Genomic DNA, 20,238 nt, shown 5'->3' with positions numbered 1-20,238 from the left:
TTCCCCAGGGAAAAGTGTTAACAAATGACCCAAACCAGTAAAGGAGCACCAGGATCCCGTGACCACACTACTGGGAACAAAGCGGTTTGAAGCTCCCGTCCCCTATGCCCTGAGTCTGAGCAGTGCCAGGAGGAAGTCAGGAACAGGGAAGAGCCTAATTCATCCAGGCAACCTGCCACTGCCTACACGACCAGAGACCAGAGTCTCCACCGGGGACCGGCCTTGTGCGTCCACCAATGAAACCAACACAGGAAGTACTGTCGGTTCCTGGCCACTGCTGCTCCAGAAGGTGGGTCACCTGCGGCACTGATACAAGACACGGTACTTCCAGGATGCTTCTGGAAAATGACAAAGCAGGGCCAGTGTGTCTGACGTGGGAGGGGCACAAGTATACCGAGAACTTTTAACAACGAAAGGGCTCAAACTCTGATGTCAGGATGTTAACCAGAGAAGAGCTTGTCACCGGAGTTCATTCATATCAGACAAACAACAGGCCCAGAGTGCCTTAATTTCTGGCACTTGACAGATGTGCTGAAAAGTGCTTATAGAGACAACCCAGGACATGCAGTGCAGACACCTGGAAAGGGCCTTGCTGTGGGTAAGAAATTACAGCCCATCACAGAGAAAAGAGCTGTCTACGACTTTTGCAAAGAGTCTAAAAATTAAACTGTCTATCATGAGCCAGCTTTGTCTCTTTTCCTTCCCTCCTCCCCGCAAAATTAACTTTCTGTCTTCCCTAGAAGCATTCTATACTAGAATAGGAAACACTGTTATCGAATCAACACGGTATCAGTAATATTTTACAGAAGTAAATCTTCTGGATTCATTGTGCCCAGGGCAGAAAGAACAAGGGCAAAGGACAGGTGTTGGGTAGGGTTTGTTTGTTTGTTTGTTTAAGCCAAGTAAAGCAACTGGGGAACACCAATCATCCCATCAACTCACTACCTGAGCTTACCTATCAAGAGCTTTCCTGGGTCCATCCAAGTCATGTTCATGTCTGTGTCCCTGGGCCCTGTTCACTGGGCCCACATGGCCCCTGCTTGCTTGTGTCTGTGCCTTGACACACCAGCTCTTGTGCATACGATCGGCTTCTCACCACCTTTCCACATCACCTGAGCCCCGAAGGAGACATCACAGTTGAATGGGTCCATGAGGGTCTAGCCTCTGGCAGCTGGCATTCAAATCGGGGTCTAGCAACTGGTGGTTGTATAACCTTGGACAAGTTGCTGAATCTCATTGCAGTTGCCATTTTTTCCATTGAAATGATAGGATTCCAAAAGTGATGACCTCAACAGATTGTGACAGGGATTATCTCAGATGCCAGTGTAAAGTGGTGAGCACAACTCCTGTATTCCAGAGATGTTACTTGTTGTTGTTACTGCCATGATGATGATGATGATGATGATGATGGCGGTGGTGATGGTGATGATGGTGATGAGGAAGCTCCCTGCAAGTTTACCCAAGCCTCTAGCCCTTTCTAGATTCTATTTTTCTTTAGAGTACCATCTCCACCAGAAGCCTGTAGGACCCCTATATGCAGGATATACCCCCCAGATCTGATTTGACTTCCCATCACCTGAAGCTCCTATGGCTTTTCTTACCCACAGCAGGCTGGAAGTGTTCCTTGAATCTACAAAGACACAACTACTAAGACAGAAACAAAGAGTATACTAAAAAGCAAAAAACAACACAAACTAAGTCTTCCTACAGCAAAAAGCAGGTTTTCAAAGATGCTATGATAAACCCCACACACTCAGGAGGGAACCATGACGTCTTCTGAATAAGGAAGCAGCTTTCCATAAAGACAGCTAAAAGTTTGGGAACTTCCCAGAAATGTTAATTCAAGACTCAGTATATGTGAAAAGAATTCTCAGCCTGTCTCTCTGGTCAACAGGAGCCCAGAGTCATCAAGGGATACAAACTCTCAGAATCAAACAATCCAACCACACCCAACTTCCATGTAGAAGTTCCATCGTCACCGTAGCTGAAAGTGCCAAAGACAGAGAAAATGAGAGGGGCTTCCTGGTGATGTTATCACCATTGACTCTGTACTTAACTCAATCCCCTACCATTTGAATACTGTTTTTGTGACCTCTGACCAAGTGGCTCCTCTAAAACATACATGTGTGTTCACACAGGCACACACACACACACACACACACACACACACACACACACCGCTCCAGAGGCACTAATTTCCCAATCAAAAGACATGTGGTTTATTACAAGCTGTCTTTAAATAACACTTTGGTTAGGAAGTTAAAAAGTTTGCCTTTAGATTAAAACACTCCAACCAAGGGGCACCTGGGTGGCTCAGTTGGGTAAGTGTCTTTGACCGACTCTTGATTTCAGTTCAGGTCATGACCTCACGATTCATGAGATCGAGCCCCAACAGTCTCCATGCTGGGCATGAAGCCTGCTTGAGATTCTCTCTCTCTCTCTCTCTCTCTCTCTCTCTCTCTCTCTCTCTCTGCCCCTCCTCCACTCACACACATGCACATGCACTCTCTCTCAAAAACAAAACAAAACAAAAAACCCACTCCAACCATAAGTAAAACAGACCCCAAGATTTTTTTTTATGTATTAAACAATAAAACTTGAGCCTTCTAAAGAAACCAACTTTGTTTTAAAACACATTGAAAATATATATTTTATTACAGTCTTCCATAAACACCTGAAGGTTTTAATGGATCAAAGCAAACAGATGATATTTTATATTAAACTCTTAATAAAATCCAGGAGAAAAAAAAATCTGATTTATGTGGTGACAAAATATTTTTCCTCTTTGTGTTACATGTATTATAAATGTATCTGCTGCTTTCCTCATGTTATTATGGAGCCTGCATTAAATCTTGTGACCAAATGAATGAAATACATCAACTACCACTAACAAAACAAAAGGTTGAACTTATCTCCTTAGGAGATTCGAGGGTAGGAATCAGGATCTGAGGCTGAATACACTTCTATTCTCTGAGACTCACAGCACTGAATAACTCCTTTACTGCCTCCTATCCACCTCTGCCAACATGCAAATGTACCCCCTCCTATGTGTGTCTGCAGCCAGGGTATTTGTGGCATTTGTATCTAGACTTCAAAACAATCCATTGTTCACAAATCTAGGACACAGCCACAAATTTCTCACAATATCCCATACGAGCATTCATCTCCAAATTGTGTCTTACGGCACGTAAAATGTGAAATCTTTGAAGAGTGGGGATAAGTGATAAGAGCGTCTCCCTTTCAAAACCATGGCATAAACTAGCCAGACACACACTAGTTCCTTTATTTCTAGGGTTTATGGAAGATTTGAGTTAGAGCAGAAATGGAAAAAGTCTAATTTTAATACTCAAGTGTTAGGTAAAGCCTGAACCCTTCAATTCCCCCCCTGAAATTTACAAAAATCCAGTTTAGTTTCCGGTGGAAAAGCAATTATTAAAAGGCAAATAAAATAAGATTTCAAAGCTCTTGTAATGTGCTGGGCATTTCGGGATGTTTGCAGACAAAGATCTTTCTAATCATCACGAATTAACAAGATTTCTTTCATAAAATCAGAGGGATTTCTTTCAAGATGCAAAAATATTCTTCATGTGCTCTATGAAATCTTTAGAACAACCACGTAAGTTTCCAGAGGCACAAAGATACAATGGCTGGTCAACAGGAATAGCCTTCAAGCTAGAAGACTAGCTCAACCAAAAATTACATTACTGTTCCGTAACAAGGAGGAGCTTAAATATTTCCTCTGCTACAGAAAGGCCTGATGGCAATTCCCCAGGAGGCCATTAGCATCAGCAAGGAGTCTTGGACACTCAGCTCCCAACCTACACGGCAGCCTCAGGGATGAGCCTGGGCTCAGAGCAGGCTGCTTCGATCTCAATCCTGGCTCTACCACTCACTTGCTGTGTGGATTTGGGCAAGTTCCCTCCTTTCTCTAGAATGTGATTCTGCATCTGCAAATGTGAACAAGACTGACATCTTTCTCACTGTAATGTTGGGTGGGATCAAATGAGATAATCCTTTCTTAAGCTCTCAGCACAGTGCCCGGCACATAGGAAGTGAAATGTAAATGGCTTCAATAGCCACGGGGCAGGGTGAAGAGGTAAAAATAATCCTGCTATATCCACCAGCTATCTGGATGCTGGCCCATTTATTCTAGAAGTAGAAAGGCACAAAACACTATCTGGGGATTGAGTCATACGAGGTATCGCATCAGTAGTCAACGGACCTGCTGGAACCAGACGAGTGGTTGACAGAGCTATCTATATACGGCCTGAGTTTGGCAAAACAGGTTTATTCCAGAAGGAGATGGAGCAGGAAAATCCGTTTCTGGTCTTATTTTACTGTAAGTATATGGAAACAACTCGGCACAGCTCACGTAAGCCAGTCCCTCCTCTTTCCACGGTGTCAGGCAATTACTGGTTCCATAGGGCCAAGCAGTGCCCGTCATGATCTGGAATGGAGTTTTAATGCCATGGGCTGCTCACCTCCTCTTTCTCTGAGACTGCTCACTGTCTTCAGCAGGGGTTGGCAAAGCAGAAATGGAAACCCATTTGGTTCATACTTGGGAGACTGGTCAAATCAGCCATGAAATCGCGGTACTTACGAACATGAGGCGGGTAGGTATGTTGTCTGATTGCACCAAAGGATTTTTGTAGAGCCAGATCTCTTCTGGCTGGATGACTCTCTGGAATGGGTCCAAAAACTCTGTGAAACTGAAACAAAACAAAGAAAGATGTGTGAGCGCTCTCGTCTGTTGCCTGTATTTTCCGAGAAGGCCACTCCTTCACGCCCTCGGTGGAGAATCCAGCCTCTGGGGAAGGAGAAGGGGATGACAGGGTAAAATGGATCGAAAGAATTACCGAGACATGGTAGACACTGTACAACTTTCTGCCACCGAGGACCAATTCTGGGCATAAAAGAATAGTTGTAAAGACCCTAGGAAGTTGGGGCTCCAAAGTGAACTGAAAACCAAAGGGCAGAATGGGGGCTCAGAGTGGGGCGAGGCCAGGCGGGCAGCCGGCTCTGGGGAGGAAGTAGGCTGGAGAAGGAACAAAGGTTGAAGAGCCACCGGGGCAGCACCAGGGGGAAAACGTCGGGTTCTTCCCTCCCCTCCCTTACCCCGGACGGCGTGCTGACACCTCGCCACCAGTAGGGGGCAAAGTGAGCAAGAAAAGCTTCTGAGAGAAGACAGAAGGTTGGGCAGGAGGAAAGCAGAGAGAAAGGCAGGCAGGGAGGGAAAGCGGGGGGCAGTGAGGTGCATCCTGGGGCTGCTGCGAGGAAACCAGACCGCTTCCCCTCCTCACCTTGTCAGCCTCCCAAACCCTCCCACACCCTGGGAGCCCACAACACCCAGGCGGACGGAACCCAGTCATCACCGAGAGAAAGACGGGAGCAAGGGGGCTGAGTCCGCGGGGATATGGTTTGCTTTGTCAGCTCGCGGCCATCAGGCCACCTCCGGACCCTCCGGACCCGGTCCTGTACCTGGTGAACTCAGTTCAGGATGGGGGTCCGACAGAGCCAGGCTGAGGCTGACTGTCTTTTCTGACCTAGTCTCAGAGTCTTGTGGTCTTAATCTGGTTACACAAGAGTCTGAAGGTCAAGCCCGGGTTCCAGGGAGGGGCCTGGACTCCGCCTCTTGGCAGGGATGTGACAAGGTCCCGTCAGAAAGAAGCCAGTAAGATGACACAGGTGGCTTTAAAATAACAACCTGCCACCCACAGGCCGTCAGCAGTGTTAATGTGCCCACAGCCCCGCTCTCAGAGGCCCCAGAACCTTGATCCCCGTTTCTTCCCCACGCAGCCGGCACCGTCCCTCCTCACCTCGTTTGTCCCCCGCGTGTTACGACCATCATGGCGATTTTTTAAAGCCTGCAATCAGCCTTTTGCACAATTCCACACCCCACCCCGAGGAGCTGCAGCCAGAACACATCTATCAAGCAAATTATATTCCCTGGGAGCAGCAGAGCCTAGAGAGATAGATGTCCCTTCTCCAGCCACGCTCCAGCCACCAGTGCCTGCCCCTGAGATTCCAGACAGCAAGGCAGCTACGCAGAGGACCGTGGGTCTCAGAGGGCAAACGGGGGCAGAGGTGGGCGTGAGGCAGAACGGACAGGTCTGGAGACAAGACAGGGTGTTTCCAAGAAAGGGCAGCCCAGGCCCGGAAACCCCCTTCCATGAGCTCTCTGTAGGTGGTTTGGGAGCCAGGAAGTGGAAACCCGGTTTCTGCTGAGCAGGTCAAGCACGACCTCCAATTACCTGCTCACCAGGGCTCACTAGGCACTGGGACCTCCCCCCCACCCCCCCCCCAGTGGCACTAGATCAGTGCTTCCCAAACATTAACGTGGCCAGGATCCACTTTGGGGTCTTGTGCTGACAGGAACAACCAGTCCTGGGTGGGGCCAGAGAGCTGGCATCCCCAGCAAGCTTCCAGGTGGTGCCACGCTGCCCACCTATCAATCAAACCGCGATTCGCAAGGGGCCGAGGCACTGGCATCAAAGGGAGGGAGCCTATTAACAACGCAGAGTCCCGGGGCCTCACCCAGATCTACTGAATCAGAATCTTCATTTTCAGCAAGAGCCCCAGGGGATTCATGTGAGCACTAAGGGTGGACACACAGGCTCCCAGGGACGGAAAGCCGGTGCTTCCCAGCTTCAGCCATTTGAGAACCAAGGGGCACCTGCGGGGCCCAGCTGGTTAAGCGTCTGACTCTGGGTGTCGCCACAGGCCATGATCTCACAGTTCATGGGTTCGAGCCCTGTGTCCAGGCTCCATACTAACCATTAGGAGCCTGCTTGGGATTCTCTCTCTCCCTCTCTCTCTGCCCCTCCCCTGTCTCTCTCTCTCTCTCTCTCTCTCTCTCATTCAAAATAAGTAACGATTAAAAAAAAAAAAGAACCAAGTTGGCCAAGTTTTGCCTTATCCCCCCTTCCTCCCCTACTGTGACTTTCCTTGAGACTTGGTAAACTAAAAGCCTAGAAGAAACTTCATGTCACTGCTTAATTACAAAGTCAACATTCCCTCCGTCAACATCCGGTAAATGTCAACATAAACGCAATGAAAACAAAAGACCGCTATTAAATTCTTTGGTGCCACTGCCTCTGAGAGGAGCCCACCCTCCCTGTGAAGGCCCAGGGAGCGTCTGTCCCCTGTCCATCGCCTTGGTCTGTCCGTCCCCTGCAAGGCGGGGAAAGATGGAAGGGGAAACGGGGAGAGGGGTGAGCGACCCTCTCCATGACTGAGGAGTTGGGGGCTCTCACCCGTGTGTAACCTAAGTGCACATCGCACAGCCCCTAAAATCATCTCTAAGCACCGCTGCTGTCGTGGAAGCAGGTCAAAACGTTTTGATGCAGAAAGGATAGAGTTCCCACTAAAGGCAACCTAGCTTTTCTTTTGTGAAAACTGTACCTGCCCAGAGCCAGGTGACTTGGCTTGCTGTTGGATCTAGATCCGAGACAGGCTTCTTTAATTTCTCTGCTGCTCAAATCGCACAACTGTCTCAATCTAACCATATACCGATTTCTTCCTCGCAAAGGAGGAAGAGTGTTCTTGTTTTCTCCCAAAGTTTTCCGACGGTGCGGTTCGAAGAACTTGGAAAACATACACAGTGAAAATTCAGAGACATTATTCTAACTCTGTGCTGAGCAATTCTTTTTAATTCATGCATAAATCCTCCTGAGGCTGGGTTCCTATCCATACTCTCTTTCTCCATCTCTGTCTCTCTGTCTCCTCATGGCCAGTCCTGTTTTCACAGCCCAGCCCGACTCTTAAGCAGCATACGGTATCTGCTTATATAGGAAGGGTGCAGTAGGGGAGAGGCAGTGGACCATCATCACCTTTGCCTCCTGCTTATTCATTCAACAATCACGTACTGAGTGCCTGCGATGTGCCAGGCACTGACCTATGAACCCTGGGGAATAAAACACACGTGGTCCCCCTCTTGCGGAGATTACAGTCAAGGGACCGTGAAGTGCCAACTGACTGGGGAATGAGACGTCAAGGTCTTCAGTTACAGGTGTCAGAGCTGTCTACACAGATCACCAGCCCACTCTGCTTTCAGGAGATGTCGGGTTAGGAGTGTTCCAGTAGGTGGACCCATGAGATGGCCTCTAATCTAGGGCTGCTTATGAGGATCCTAACCCCCTGGAAATGTCACAGGGTGTGGACCTATCACTGTCCACATGCTGAATGGGGCAACATTCAGAATTAGGAACCCAGAAGAATGGCCCATCTTGACATCACACTAGCAAGGAAGAGTGAAGCCTCTGTCCCCCATGCTTCTTCTAACTCAAAGCCAAGTTCTCAAAGCTCCGCAATCTCCCCCCTTTAATCATATCACATACGTTGATGGCATAGCTTTTTCAAAATAGGTTAACACTTCAGTCACATACTAGACACAAATTTCTACCTCCTTTTCCCACAACCAAAAATAACACAAGATTGTACTGAAATATGAACCTAACCAGACCATTAAACTTGGTTCAAATCCCTGCTTTGGCATTTGCCAGCTGAGGGGCTTGAGAAAAGTCACTTAACCTCTCTGAGACTTCGTATCTTTCCCCCCACCCCACCCCCAGGATGGCTACACCTTCCAAGGCAGTAATAATACTGCAATCATCAGCAGTAAGAAAAGTTAGGGTCTGGCAAGTGTCTAGGGCACTGAAGGCCTCCATCAAAGGTGGCTGCTGTTCCTCCAATGTGAACATCAACACTGCTGAGGACACAAAGTGGGTCTGAGAAGGACTCCCCACCCCCATTCTCCCCAACCTTGGGGCAGGGAGGTTGCATGCCGGGGGAAGAGGGTCAGACAGACAACGATGACAACTGTCACTCATCATCTGACCATTCTGTGAGCGACAATGGCCCAGGAAGTCCCTTTTGAACCTTGCAGTGTGATAAAGAAGTTTTCCAGGCAAGAGCAAAAAGTAAAGCCTGTTCCTTAACTGAACTATTGACTTGCCCCACGGGTGGGCGTCTCCCATGAGAGAGGGAAAACACTTACAAATGGGCACTGGATGCGGTCAGTAGACAGGCAAGTTGCTCCAGGCCCGGCAGGGAGGAGGTGTGTCAGACTTACTGTTAGTCCTAGGGCAAAGGGTGGGATGAGGCCACGGACAGAATGTACTGATGAATTATCTCTGTGAGCCAGCAAGCCCGTGACCTGTCTCTGAACATACAGCCTTCTCCTGAGTTCGGTGGTTGGCCATCCCAAAGACAAGAGTAACAAATTTCATAATAACTGGTTATTACATTTGGAGCCATCTTGTGCCATGCCCTTGACCTGGTGCTTTCCAACATTATTTCATTTAATTTTCATAAGAGCCTATGAGATAGAAATTGCTGTTATTCCCATTTTATAGACAAGAACACTGAGGCTACAAGACAAAGGGTCTCTTGCCTAAGTCGTCACAGCTCTATGTGCCTTGGAATGTCCACTAATGCACGTCCTCCTCAGCACATAGTCTGGAACTTTAAGGAAAGAACATGCAAATACACACACACACACACACACACACACACACACACACACACACACACACACTGCCCACCAGTGTAGTGGCAACTGAAATTATTTGAATAAGAGACACAATTTTCCACAATTAGAAATATAACCTTGCTCTTGGGAAATGCAACATGTTGATCTCAGTTCTCACTGTGAAGGCTAAAATCAGATTCTTGCAGAGGGCAGTCGGATGTTTGTTGTGAAGGAGGGAATGGAAGAAACAACGCACAGAGAAGGAGGTGGCAAGAGAAGTGAAGACCCCAAGAAGTTGCCCCCACCATCCCCCTCCTCCCTGCCCCCCAGAGAAGCAGGTGCCGTGCAGCAAAGCTGTCGGCCGCTCACCTGCACTGTATCCAGGAGACCAGCCCTGGACCAGATGAGGAACGGCTCCCATGGCCCCCACCCCATCCTGGGGATGGCCCCTCTTCTCTGCAGCAAGCTTCACAAAGGATGGGAAGGCAGGCTTAGCGAGGGTGGCCGCGCCCCGGGGGCCGAGGCACAGGCACAGGCGGGCTCCACTCCTCCTCCCCCGGTTCCAGCCCTCATGCCCTCCCAACTCTGTGGGCACTGACTCCGGAGGGACAGCCTGGGTTGGATTTGCACTCACCCTCACTGACTGCGTGACCTTGGGCAAGACGCTTCCCTTCCTGGGCCTTGATTTCCTCAGCTGCAAACTACTGCTGATGATGACACCTACACACCTCCGTCAGAGGGCTGGTGTGAATATTAAGGTGATGGTGTGAAGTTCTTAGAAGGGCACCTGCGAATAGCACGCGTTCTGTACGTGTGTTACCGCGCTGCAGCCGAAAGCCTCAAATTACAGCCTAACGCTGGGTCCTGCCCTCGCGTCTGAAACCACACGGGCTTCGACCAGCCTGACCACAAGCTCCCTTCCCTGCTCTGCTCCCTCAGGGGAGGTCCCCCGGCCGAACAACCCTCTTTATCAAGGGGCCAGGTGAAATTATTGCTTATTATCCCTGAGTATGGGGTTTTGGTCCCCTACCAGCCCACAAACAGGCCGATCACATCCTCCTGTAGGAACCAGGGCCACCCCTCCCTCTTGGAACTACACAGCCTGCCTCCCACAGGCCCTGCTGGCTGGCAGTCTCCTCCTCCCCTGCTGTGCGCATATGTGACTAATAAACTTCCATCCATCTCTCTGTCCCAACCTCCATGTATGGCCACCCCCGTGGCCCCTAGGGAAGGAATCCCTCCTCACCAAGGGTGTGAAGATAGGACGATCAGAGCATATACTCCTTGGCCAGGCCCTCTGTACATGATGGGGTGGGACAGGGGTGGAAACATCTGGGCCGAGCCTGGAAATGTCTTCGATCTATCCAGCTCCAGGAAGGAAGAGAAAGGACCAGGGGTGGGCAGTGTGGATAAAACAAAGCTGCTGACCCAAAGACTACCTGCTCACACTGGCTCTTCTTCAGCATTTATAAAAACGGCCCTGGGGGTGCCTGGGTGGCTCAGTCGGTTAAGCGTCTGACTTCAGCTCAGGTCACGATCTCCCGGTTCGTGGGTTCAAGCCCCACATCGGGCTCCGGGCTGACAGCTCAGAGCCTGGAGCCTGCTTCGGATTCTGTGCCTCCTTCTCTTTCTGTCCCTCCCCTGCTCATGCTCTGTCTCTCTCTGTCTCTCAAAAATAAATAAAACGTCAACAAAAAATTTAAAAAAAGAAAAAGAACAGCCCCAATCTGCCTCCCCTATACCTGTGGTCACCAATACTGGGACCACAGACACACATGGACCTCTGACACACGCTCCATGAAGTACACGACACCTCCAACCATGGATGGACCCATGGATGTTTGGTCTTCCCAAACATGTATACTCTGAACTTAATCAAGCCTTTGGATCCAACTTCTAGCTTATAGGAAACACAGGGGCAGAGGAATAAGTCAAATGCCCTCCAGCAACGAATTAGACAAGTCTAGGAATAAAGCTAGATGGAATGTTCCAGATTACAAGACTCTGAAGAGACAAGACAACCAAATGTAACATGCATTTGACTGGATCTTGGGTCAAAAAAATTAAAAAGCCATTAAAAAGAAACTTTGAGGATGAGCAGGGCAGTACAGGGACTGGAACGGACTAGATATCAGGTGATAATAAGGTACTAATTTCCTTCAGTGTGGTAAGAACATGGATATGTAGAAGAATGCCTTATTTTTTGGAGAAGCATTTAGGGAGCTTAGGATAATCACCAGCAATTTACTCTCAAATAGTTCAGAAAATTATACATAAAGCATATAAATACAGAAATAAAGCAAATAAGTTAAAATGTTAATTGCTAAATCTAGGCAGAGTATACGGGGGAATCATTTTGCTGTTTCTACTTTTCCGCATATTTGAAAATGTCCAGGATGAGATGCTGGTATAGAGAGGTCCAGGAGCAGGAGCCCCTAAAGTGGGGGAACTAGGACAGAAGGTAATGTTGGCCATGAAAGTAAAGTGTTGGCAGCCACAGCTGTGGAGTTGAAAAGGCTATGTTCTACCCTTGCCACTTACAAGCTGTGTGACCCTGGGCAAGTTACGCCTCCTCTCTGAGCCCTGGTTGCCTTGTCCACGAGTGGAGATAACCACACAAACTACCTTCAGGGCCGTGGTGAGGAATGGATGGGGAGGAAACGCATAATGGACTCAGCACAGAGCAGGCTGTGCGACGCTCAGTAGATGCCCCCTCCCCATCAGGCAGCTCCTGCAGCCAACGGCATATTCAAACCACCGCACAGAAAAAGCAGGACACGCCCAAACATGCCTGCAGTGGGGCGGGGGCGTACCCGGAAGCATATTTCGCAGCAGCACCACGTTCAAAATCATGTGCATCAGCCCAAAAGTCCAAACATTTAATCCAACAATTTCTGAACATCTCTACAGAGGGTGCCTTCCCTTTGGAAGTCAACGGAAGCCTGAAAACATTTCACTGTCTGAATTCAAACAAAAAATCCTGGTCTACAGACACGCGGGCTGCAAAAGCCAATGCATCAGGTCCAGCTAGGACTTCGTGACCGGGGGCAAGCTGGCGAAGTCCCCTTCCCATCTGTAAAACGGGCAGCACCCCTGCTGAAATGTAAGAATCTGAGTTCAGTCAGGGTCCATCAGAAGCACCCAACAACTGCCATTAATACTACTATTCACTGAAAAATCACAAATTAAAAAAAAAAAATCCTAAGAATATGCATCCCACAAAACAATGTGGGGACCTTATCTAGATCCTGATTCAAAGAAATTAGGTGTTCATTTGATTGGGGTTTTCAAGTGGTGCTGTGCTCTTGTGGGGGGGGGTGCTGGTTCAGTTTTTTGTTTCATTGTTTTTGTTTTTCTTCAGTTCTCATCAGTTAAAGTTTTTGAAGTATTGGCATATGAAATGATGTTATGACTGGGCTTTGCTTTAAAATACTCCATCAATAGGGGCGCCTGGGTGGCTCAGTTGGTTAAGCACCCAACTCTTGATCTTGTCTCAGATCACGATCTCATGGTTTGTGAGTTCGAGCCCTGCATTGGGCTCCACACTAATGGCGTGGAGCCTGCTTGGGATTCTCTCTCTCCCCCTCTCTCTGCCCCTCTCCACTTGTATGCTCACTTGCTCTCTCTCTCTCTCAAAATAAATAAATAGGGGCACCTGGGTGGCTGAGTCAGTTAAGCATCCAACTTGGCTCAGGTCATGATCTCACGGTTTGTGGGTCTGAGCCCGCGTCGGTCTCTGTGCTGACAGCTCAGAGCGTGGAGCCTGTTTCGGATTCTGTGTCTCCCCATCTCTCTGCCTCTCCTCCACTTGCATTCTTTGTCTCTCAAAAAGGAATAAATGTAAGTAAGTAAGTAAGTAAGTAAGTAAGTAAATAAATAGTAAGGAAAAATACTCCACCAATAAAGGGGGAGAGGGGACCAGATGAAATCAAAGTCCTGATAACTGGTGGAGGGTTTGTGACAATTTCCACAACACGAAGTTCGTTTGTTTGTTTGTTTGTTTTTAAATGATTTTGCTCACTGGCCAGAAAGATACTCCAAAATTAAGTGTTTTCTCAGCCAAAGCAACTGATGCTCTTGGAAAGTATTATTTCAGCCAAGTGTACAGACAGAAAGAGGAATGAATAAAAGTCAGCAAGAAGAAAGGAGAGACAAGGGAAGAGGTCAGCTGACTCACAGAAGGAGTTCCCTTCCAAAACCTGCACACCTAGACCTCTCTGAAGACCCTCAGGTCAAGACCCCGAGGTCGCCTCAGAGCCTGAGGCGATGAGGAGTCCTCTCCCGGGCTCAGATACTGCCCAGACTGGACGCCTCGGAAAGCAAGTGCTTCATAACTAAGGCGGTGACATGTGGGTGACAGTGAGCCGTGGGGGACAGGTGACTATGGGCAGAGCCAGGCAGCTGAGAAACCTATGGAATCTGCCTCCCACTGGCTGTCGGGCCTCCCAGAGCTCAGAGCCCAGGCCCAGGCTCAGAAAAACTCTCCCAGCAGGGCTGGCAACGCAGAGCCCTCTGGGCCAGACACATCTCCCAGCAGAAAACGTTGCAGGGACCACCAGACTGTCTCTGAGCCACAAGCAAACAAAAACCACTCCAAAGGAAGAAAAAAAAAAAAATGTAGTGAAAGGGGATGAGGGAGGAAAGTTCGTATCTCTTTGCTAACAGACCTCAGTCTCCAATTAATCTTTGGCTCTAGAATGCCCAGGGAACCATTCATTCCTGGATTAAATAAGTCTTTAGGAATTTAGCCACAGCTGAAAGCACTCTGGAACATTCTACGTACCCACACCTGGAATATGTGGTATGTGGCCACACCAGGCCACATAAAGACCCCAGAATACACCACTGAGCAGAGTCCTGGGGCAGCACAGAATGCCACTCAATGCTTAGGACAAAACACAGTGAAGATAGAACTTAATTTGAAGAGGTTTCTGAGCTATAATTTTAATTAAAACACATCAGCCAGAGAGAGCACTTGTTCCCAAATGGGGCCCTCAAGTGTCTTCGAGATCTTGCTCCCTTACAGCCTCATCTGAATTTCCCCGGTGGCAGTTAGCAGGGGTCCAGCTAGCAACAGGCCCTTCTTCCCCGAGTCCTTGGCAGATATCAGCAAAGCCCTGACCTGAACGAAGCCCCTGATCATTTTCTCCATGACTTATTTTTCCATGTTCTAGAATGATCTTCAGTTGGGCTGGTAGGTGAGAGGAGGCAGATTCCTGAGACTGCACAGCCACAGATCAGAAGGCCCAGGGCCAGGGACGGCCATGATCAGACAAGAGGCTGATGGGCAGGGGCCAGGTCAGGGCTGAGAGCATGTGGATGTGAGACAAGACCCTGGGGTACATCTCCCCTTGGCATGAAAACCTGCTCAGCAGCCAAGGTCTGGAGGAGGCAGAAGTTTCCCCCCTTCTACCCTGAGGAATGGCCAGGCCTGTGGTTTTCAAGCAGATCAAGAACCCTCATTTTTGCCCCCAAAGTTTTTTGCTGTCGGCATCACCTGCACTACAAGCCCTCAACCCCTTAATGCAAAGTCAAGTTGGGACACAGTCCCATGGACCCGGGTTAGGCCGTGCGTAACTGCAGGCTCCCTGGGCCGGTTTCCGTGGCCCCAGTGACAGCCAGCTCCCGAGTGAAGGACCCAGCAATGGCTGCCTGTTGGTACGACTAGGCTCTGTGGCTGGGATCCATCTGCTGACTTGAAATCTTCCTAGGAAAAGAATCAAGGATAAGCCAGGTCATACCACCACGGCCGCAAAGACACAGTGATGATCTCAAGGCTGAATGCAAGGGCTACAACCAAACACCAGCTCCAAATGGGCACCAGGGACTTTTGTCTGCTTTCGATTGGAGCCGTAGCCCCAGGGCTTAAAGCAGTGCCTGGCATGAAGTAAGTGTTCAATAAATACCTACTGCACCAAGACTAAACAAATCCACGGCCGCTATTTCAACAAAGATGGGATCTTCTGCCACATGGAATCTTCAGTCGGCGGCTGGCAGCTGGCCGCCCTTGGACTGAAAGCAGCTTCTTGCTACTACATTTGCTTTGGGCTGCTAGGTGTTTTGTGTTTTTTGGCTGTTGTTTTTTTTTTTTTTTTTTAATGTATAATTCATGGCCAATGTTTAAAAACCAGGAGCTCTTACTGCACAATCTGCATCTCTGGGTTCCGTTGAAGAATTTCGTCTGGAAACCTCAGGCCCACATCCCGCCAGGGCAGCAAACTGATGAAGGAGCGAGGAAAGGGCCGCCCGCCTGGGAGGGACAAGTCCTCCCTCGGGTCCGGCCACGCCCGTTGTGCTTGTGAATCCCCCGGCTAGACCGTGCAATATGACACATGCTCTTCTCTGTGGCTGCTGCAGCCTGGCTGCTGGCTGGCCCAGGAGTGGGGGGCACTTAACAGTCTCCAGGACCCCCCCCCCCCCAGTCTACGAGGCCAGCGCCCCCAGTGGACGAGTGCACCTCTCTCTTCTCAGGGAGCATGGCTTTGCAGACAGCTCGTCTGCTGCCTGGTTTGTTAGGACGCATCGGCCCACAGCACTTGAGTGCTCCCCTCCAGCAGCACTGGCGGCACCTACCCACCCCTGCAAACCTTGCTCTCAACTCTGTCCCAAGTGACAAGAGACCCCCCCCAGCCCCGAGGCACTGCTGAGAACTGGGTTTGATGCATCCCCGGTCATCTCAATGGCTCCTTAGTAACACAGTAAATGAGATGCCATCTTCAGAGACATCCAGAAGGAAGAGAAGGGGAGAGGAAGAGAAGTGGGGAGAGAGGAAGCAGAGTGAGGGAAGATGGGTCAGCTGATCGCTTTCTGAGTGCTTCCTATAGGCCAGGAGCCTGCTAGGCACATGTTACAGCTTCCCTCAATCACTCCTCACAACGAAAAGGTAGGCACTGCCGTCCCCAATGTCCAGGGAGGGAAACTGAGGCTCAGAGGGTGTTGTGTTTTTGTTTTTGTTTTTGCTTTTGACCTGCCCAAATTCACTCAGCAGGACAAACAGCAAAACTGAAGCTCAAACCCAGGTCTTCTAACCATAACCCTGGGCTATTTCCACAGCCCCTGTTTCTGGGAGGGTGGGCAAGGGTACACTGAAGTGACAGCAAAACCACGGGTGGGCTGCAGACAACTCCACTCGGTACAGGCAGCGGTGGGAGGATCCGGGGTCTGCCCGGGTAGTACAGGGATGCAGGCTGGTGCTGGACAGCAGCTCACTGGACCAGAGCCAGCTAGCGGCCACTGATTACCTTGTGACCACAGGAAAATCGCTCCTTCAGTGTTGTTACTTCTTGATCAGTATAATGCAAATTCATTCGCTGTCTCATTCATTCACCTGCAGTAGAGCAAGGCAGTAAAATGACCTTGGCCCAATCACTTTACTTCTGTGTGCCTGTTTCTCATCTGTAAAAGGATTACTATCCATGAGATAACTGGCACATAGTAAGCAAGCCTGATAAATGCTCAGTTTTTCTCCTCATTCATTCATTCATGCAGTCATGTGTTCAACAAGCACTGACATCCGCCTATGAGTAGGTTTTGTCACCCTACTCAAAAGGGGCTAGTGTTGATCCTGGGCTCCTGGGGCACCGTCTTCCTGCTCTCTGATCCCTCTCCTTGCTCACTTTGTCTTTCTTAAGCTCCTCTCCCTCCCTCCAGACCCTTCATAAATAATGTTGGGGGGTGCCTGGGTGGCTCAGTCGGTTCAGCGTCCGACTTTGGCTCAGGTCATGATCTCACGGTTCGTGAGTTCAAGCCCCACGTCAGGCTCTGTGCTGACAGCTCAGAGCCTGGAGCCTGTTTCAGATTCTGTGTCTCCCTTTCTCTCTCTGCCCATTCCCCCTTCATGCTCTGTCTCTCTCTGTCTCTCAAAAATGAATAAACATTAAAAAAAACTTTTTTTTTTAAATAATGTTGGCCCAAGAGCCCATCCTAGGACTGGGGCTGAAACAGTGGGGACCACATTGTGTTCTCAGGGCCCCATCAGCCCAACTTCCGGCCTTTCCAAATTGACATCCCCATCCCTAATACCTACATGCCCGTGTTCATTTCAAGCATTATTCACCATACACATGATACCCTAAGTGTCCATCAGTGAATGAATGGATAACGAAGAGGTGCTGTATACATACAATGGAATATTATTCAGCCGTAAGAAAGAAGGACATCTGCCATTTGTGACAATATGGATAGACCTTGAGGACATTCTGCTAAATGAAGTCAGACAGAAAGAGACAGATACTGTATGATCTCACTTCTATGTGGAATCTAAACAAGCAAACCCATAGAAACAGAGACTAGAATGGTGGCCAGCATGGGCTGCAGGTGGAAAGGAGGAGAAATGGGGAGATAGTGGTCAAAGTGTAGCAACTTCCAGCTATAAGATGAGTAAGCTCCAGAGACCGAATGTATATATGGCATGGTGACTACAGTTAGTAACACTGTATCCTACACTTGAAGTTTTCCAAAACAGACCTTCAATGTTCCTACCACAAAAAAAGATACATTAACTCTGTGACACGCTGCAGGTGTTAGCTGATGCTACAGTGATAATCATTTCTCAGTATATAAGTGCATCAGATCAACATATTATATACCTTAAATTTACACAATGTTTTTTTTAAATTTTTTTTTAACGTGTATTTATTTTTGAGACAGAGAGAGACAAAGCATGAACGGGGGAGGGTCAGAGAGAGAGGGAGACACAGAATCCGAAACAGGCTCCAGGCTCTGAGCTGTCAGCACAGAGCCCGACGCGGGGCTCGAACCCACAAACCGCGAGATCATGACCTGAGCCGAAGTCGGACGCCTAACCGACTGAGCCACCCAGGCGACCCTAAATTTACACAATGTTATATGTCAGTTATGTCCCAATAGAGCTGGGGGAAAAAAAAAAAAAACACAACTGGGTATAAAGATCAAGTAATACTGGTAAAAGGAGGCTAACAGGATGCTGCTAAAGAAGTCAATTGTTGCTTCTCTGCCTTAAATGATTCCCCAGAGCCCTTTAACTTGTGATTTTATAAGTGGTATCGCGTCTCCAAATGAATCCGTACCCAGTGCGACTGGCAACATTACCAATCAGAATGACCCCCTTGCAGAATACTAAAGGTGCCTCTCAATCGCCATCTACACAATCAGCAGCAGGGACGGTACCTTCTCCCCTGTAGACACAATAGCTTTGTTTAAAAACGTAACAGTGAACCCCCCCGGCTGTCTCTAAAATATAACAAAGCAGAAGCAGAAGGGTTATACTTGCCACCCTCAACCTGTCAGGCAGCCAGCTGGACTTATCAGAGAGGCTTCCCCCGATTCTGCAGTCATTACGGGAAGGTCTTAATTGGCTTTCGCGATTTTGCACAGCACTGCGAATTTGGATAATCGAGTTTGGAAAAAAAGTGTAATCAAGCTGATTTATCCACAATTATCTCCCCCTATTATCCTCCTTGTTACCCCATTCTGCAATTACTTGCATGGAAAATTTTTATGTAATAGAGACATGCAGGCAAAGGCAGCGGATCCCCTGAATCCCGCAGTGAGCGAGGGGCTCAGCTCTTCCCAAGCACCCTGGGCGCCTCCAGGAGGCGGCCCCAGGCAGGCTGACCTCAAGGCAGGTAGTGTAAATGAGGCGCTAATGCCCAAAGAGCCTCTGCTCCAAAGCTAGTGTTCCTTGAACCCTAACTTGGAAACTCACACTTACCACCCTCTGAGAGAGGACTGGCTCCCTGTCAGGTCAACCAGTGGACGCGGCTGACCACCACCAGGCGCATTCCAAAGCAAGTCCAAATTCAACAGTGGAAAACGCAGCCATTGAGGGTTGCTACCGGCTCTGACACTTGAATGGCGACCCCCCTCCCTATATCAATAGTAAGTTGAAACAGTATCGTACCATCTGGCATTCTCGAGCCACATGTTGTTCTGGACACTCTCCATGCACCACGTACCTCTTCTACTTCACAAACCCTACGGAGTATTACTGGCATTACGACCATTTTACAGATGGTCGAACTGAGGCCCTCAGAGGCCGCATAGTAACAGCGTAGCCAGATCCCAGAGCCTTCCGAGCCTGTGCTCTGTGCTCATACTCACTGAGGGGTCCCGACTCAACAAAGAGCAGGTGGAGACAGAGAGGTTTATCTTCACATCGAAGGATCAGCTGATCTTTTACAGGGGGATTTGGGAAGAAACAGGAAAACTTTAAAGAAACGGAAAGGAAGCCACCCACAGATGCAGGCTGGGGGGCGGGCATCTTGATTTGAGGCCGTTGGCAGTGCCTGCAGGAAAGTCCACGGGTGGAGGTCCCGGTCTCAACTGGGCCACCACTTGCCTCATGACTTTGCAGATGGCACCTGTGTCTCTGACCCTCAGTTTCTCCATTTGTAAAATGCGTGGGTCGGCCCTACGCAATACCAGTGACTTGTAGGGTTTGAAAGGCTTCTAATGTGAGAACAGAGCAGGGCCAAGAATGCCCTGGGACCGCGCTTCTCAATCCTAGCTGCACAGCACACTCACTCGAGACACTTTTAAAAATATCACTGCCCTTGCCCTGCCCCGGACCAAACAAGTGTGGATCCCTGGGCGTCCCGGGTGCGGTACTCCTGCTCTGGGGTCAACAGGACACTTCTCTTTCCGCTTCTGTTCTTTTCTCTTTTATGTGGATTTTCCCTTTGATTTGTATCTTTACCTTATTCCTTTCCCTGATGAATGAATCAAAAGTGGTCCTTTTTAAAATGCGACAAGGAACCCATAGCATCTGGCATCGAAAAACATGTGCTTGT

General features: G+C 49.0%; 1 protein-coding gene across 2 annotated transcripts in view; it reads right to left on the bottom strand.

Annotated features, from left to right (window-relative positions):
* The window catches only part of PLPP4 (phospholipid phosphatase 4), a 127,074-nt gene that overhangs the window by 76,580 nt on the left and 30,256 nt on the right, over nucleotides 1-20,238 (bottom strand). For both annotated transcript variants that reach the window (XM_019459624.2, XM_019459623.2), the window contains exon 2: nucleotides 4,601-4,709. In XM_019459624.2, coding sequence (XP_019315169.1) covers nucleotides 4,601-4,709 — 109 coding nt within the window. The remainder of the gene's footprint in view (nucleotides 1-4,600; nucleotides 4,710-20,238) is intronic.

Source organism: Panthera pardus, unplaced genomic scaffold (genome assembly GCF_024362965.1).
Source record: "Panthera pardus isolate Hobbes unplaced genomic scaffold, ASM2436296v1 HiC_scaffold_22, whole genome shotgun sequence".
NCBI classification, from domain to species: Eukaryota; Metazoa; Chordata; class Mammalia; order Carnivora; family Felidae; genus Panthera; species Panthera pardus.
The sequence above is the reverse complement of the archived record's forward strand: the minus strand, read 5'-3'. Positions and strand labels throughout refer to the sequence as shown.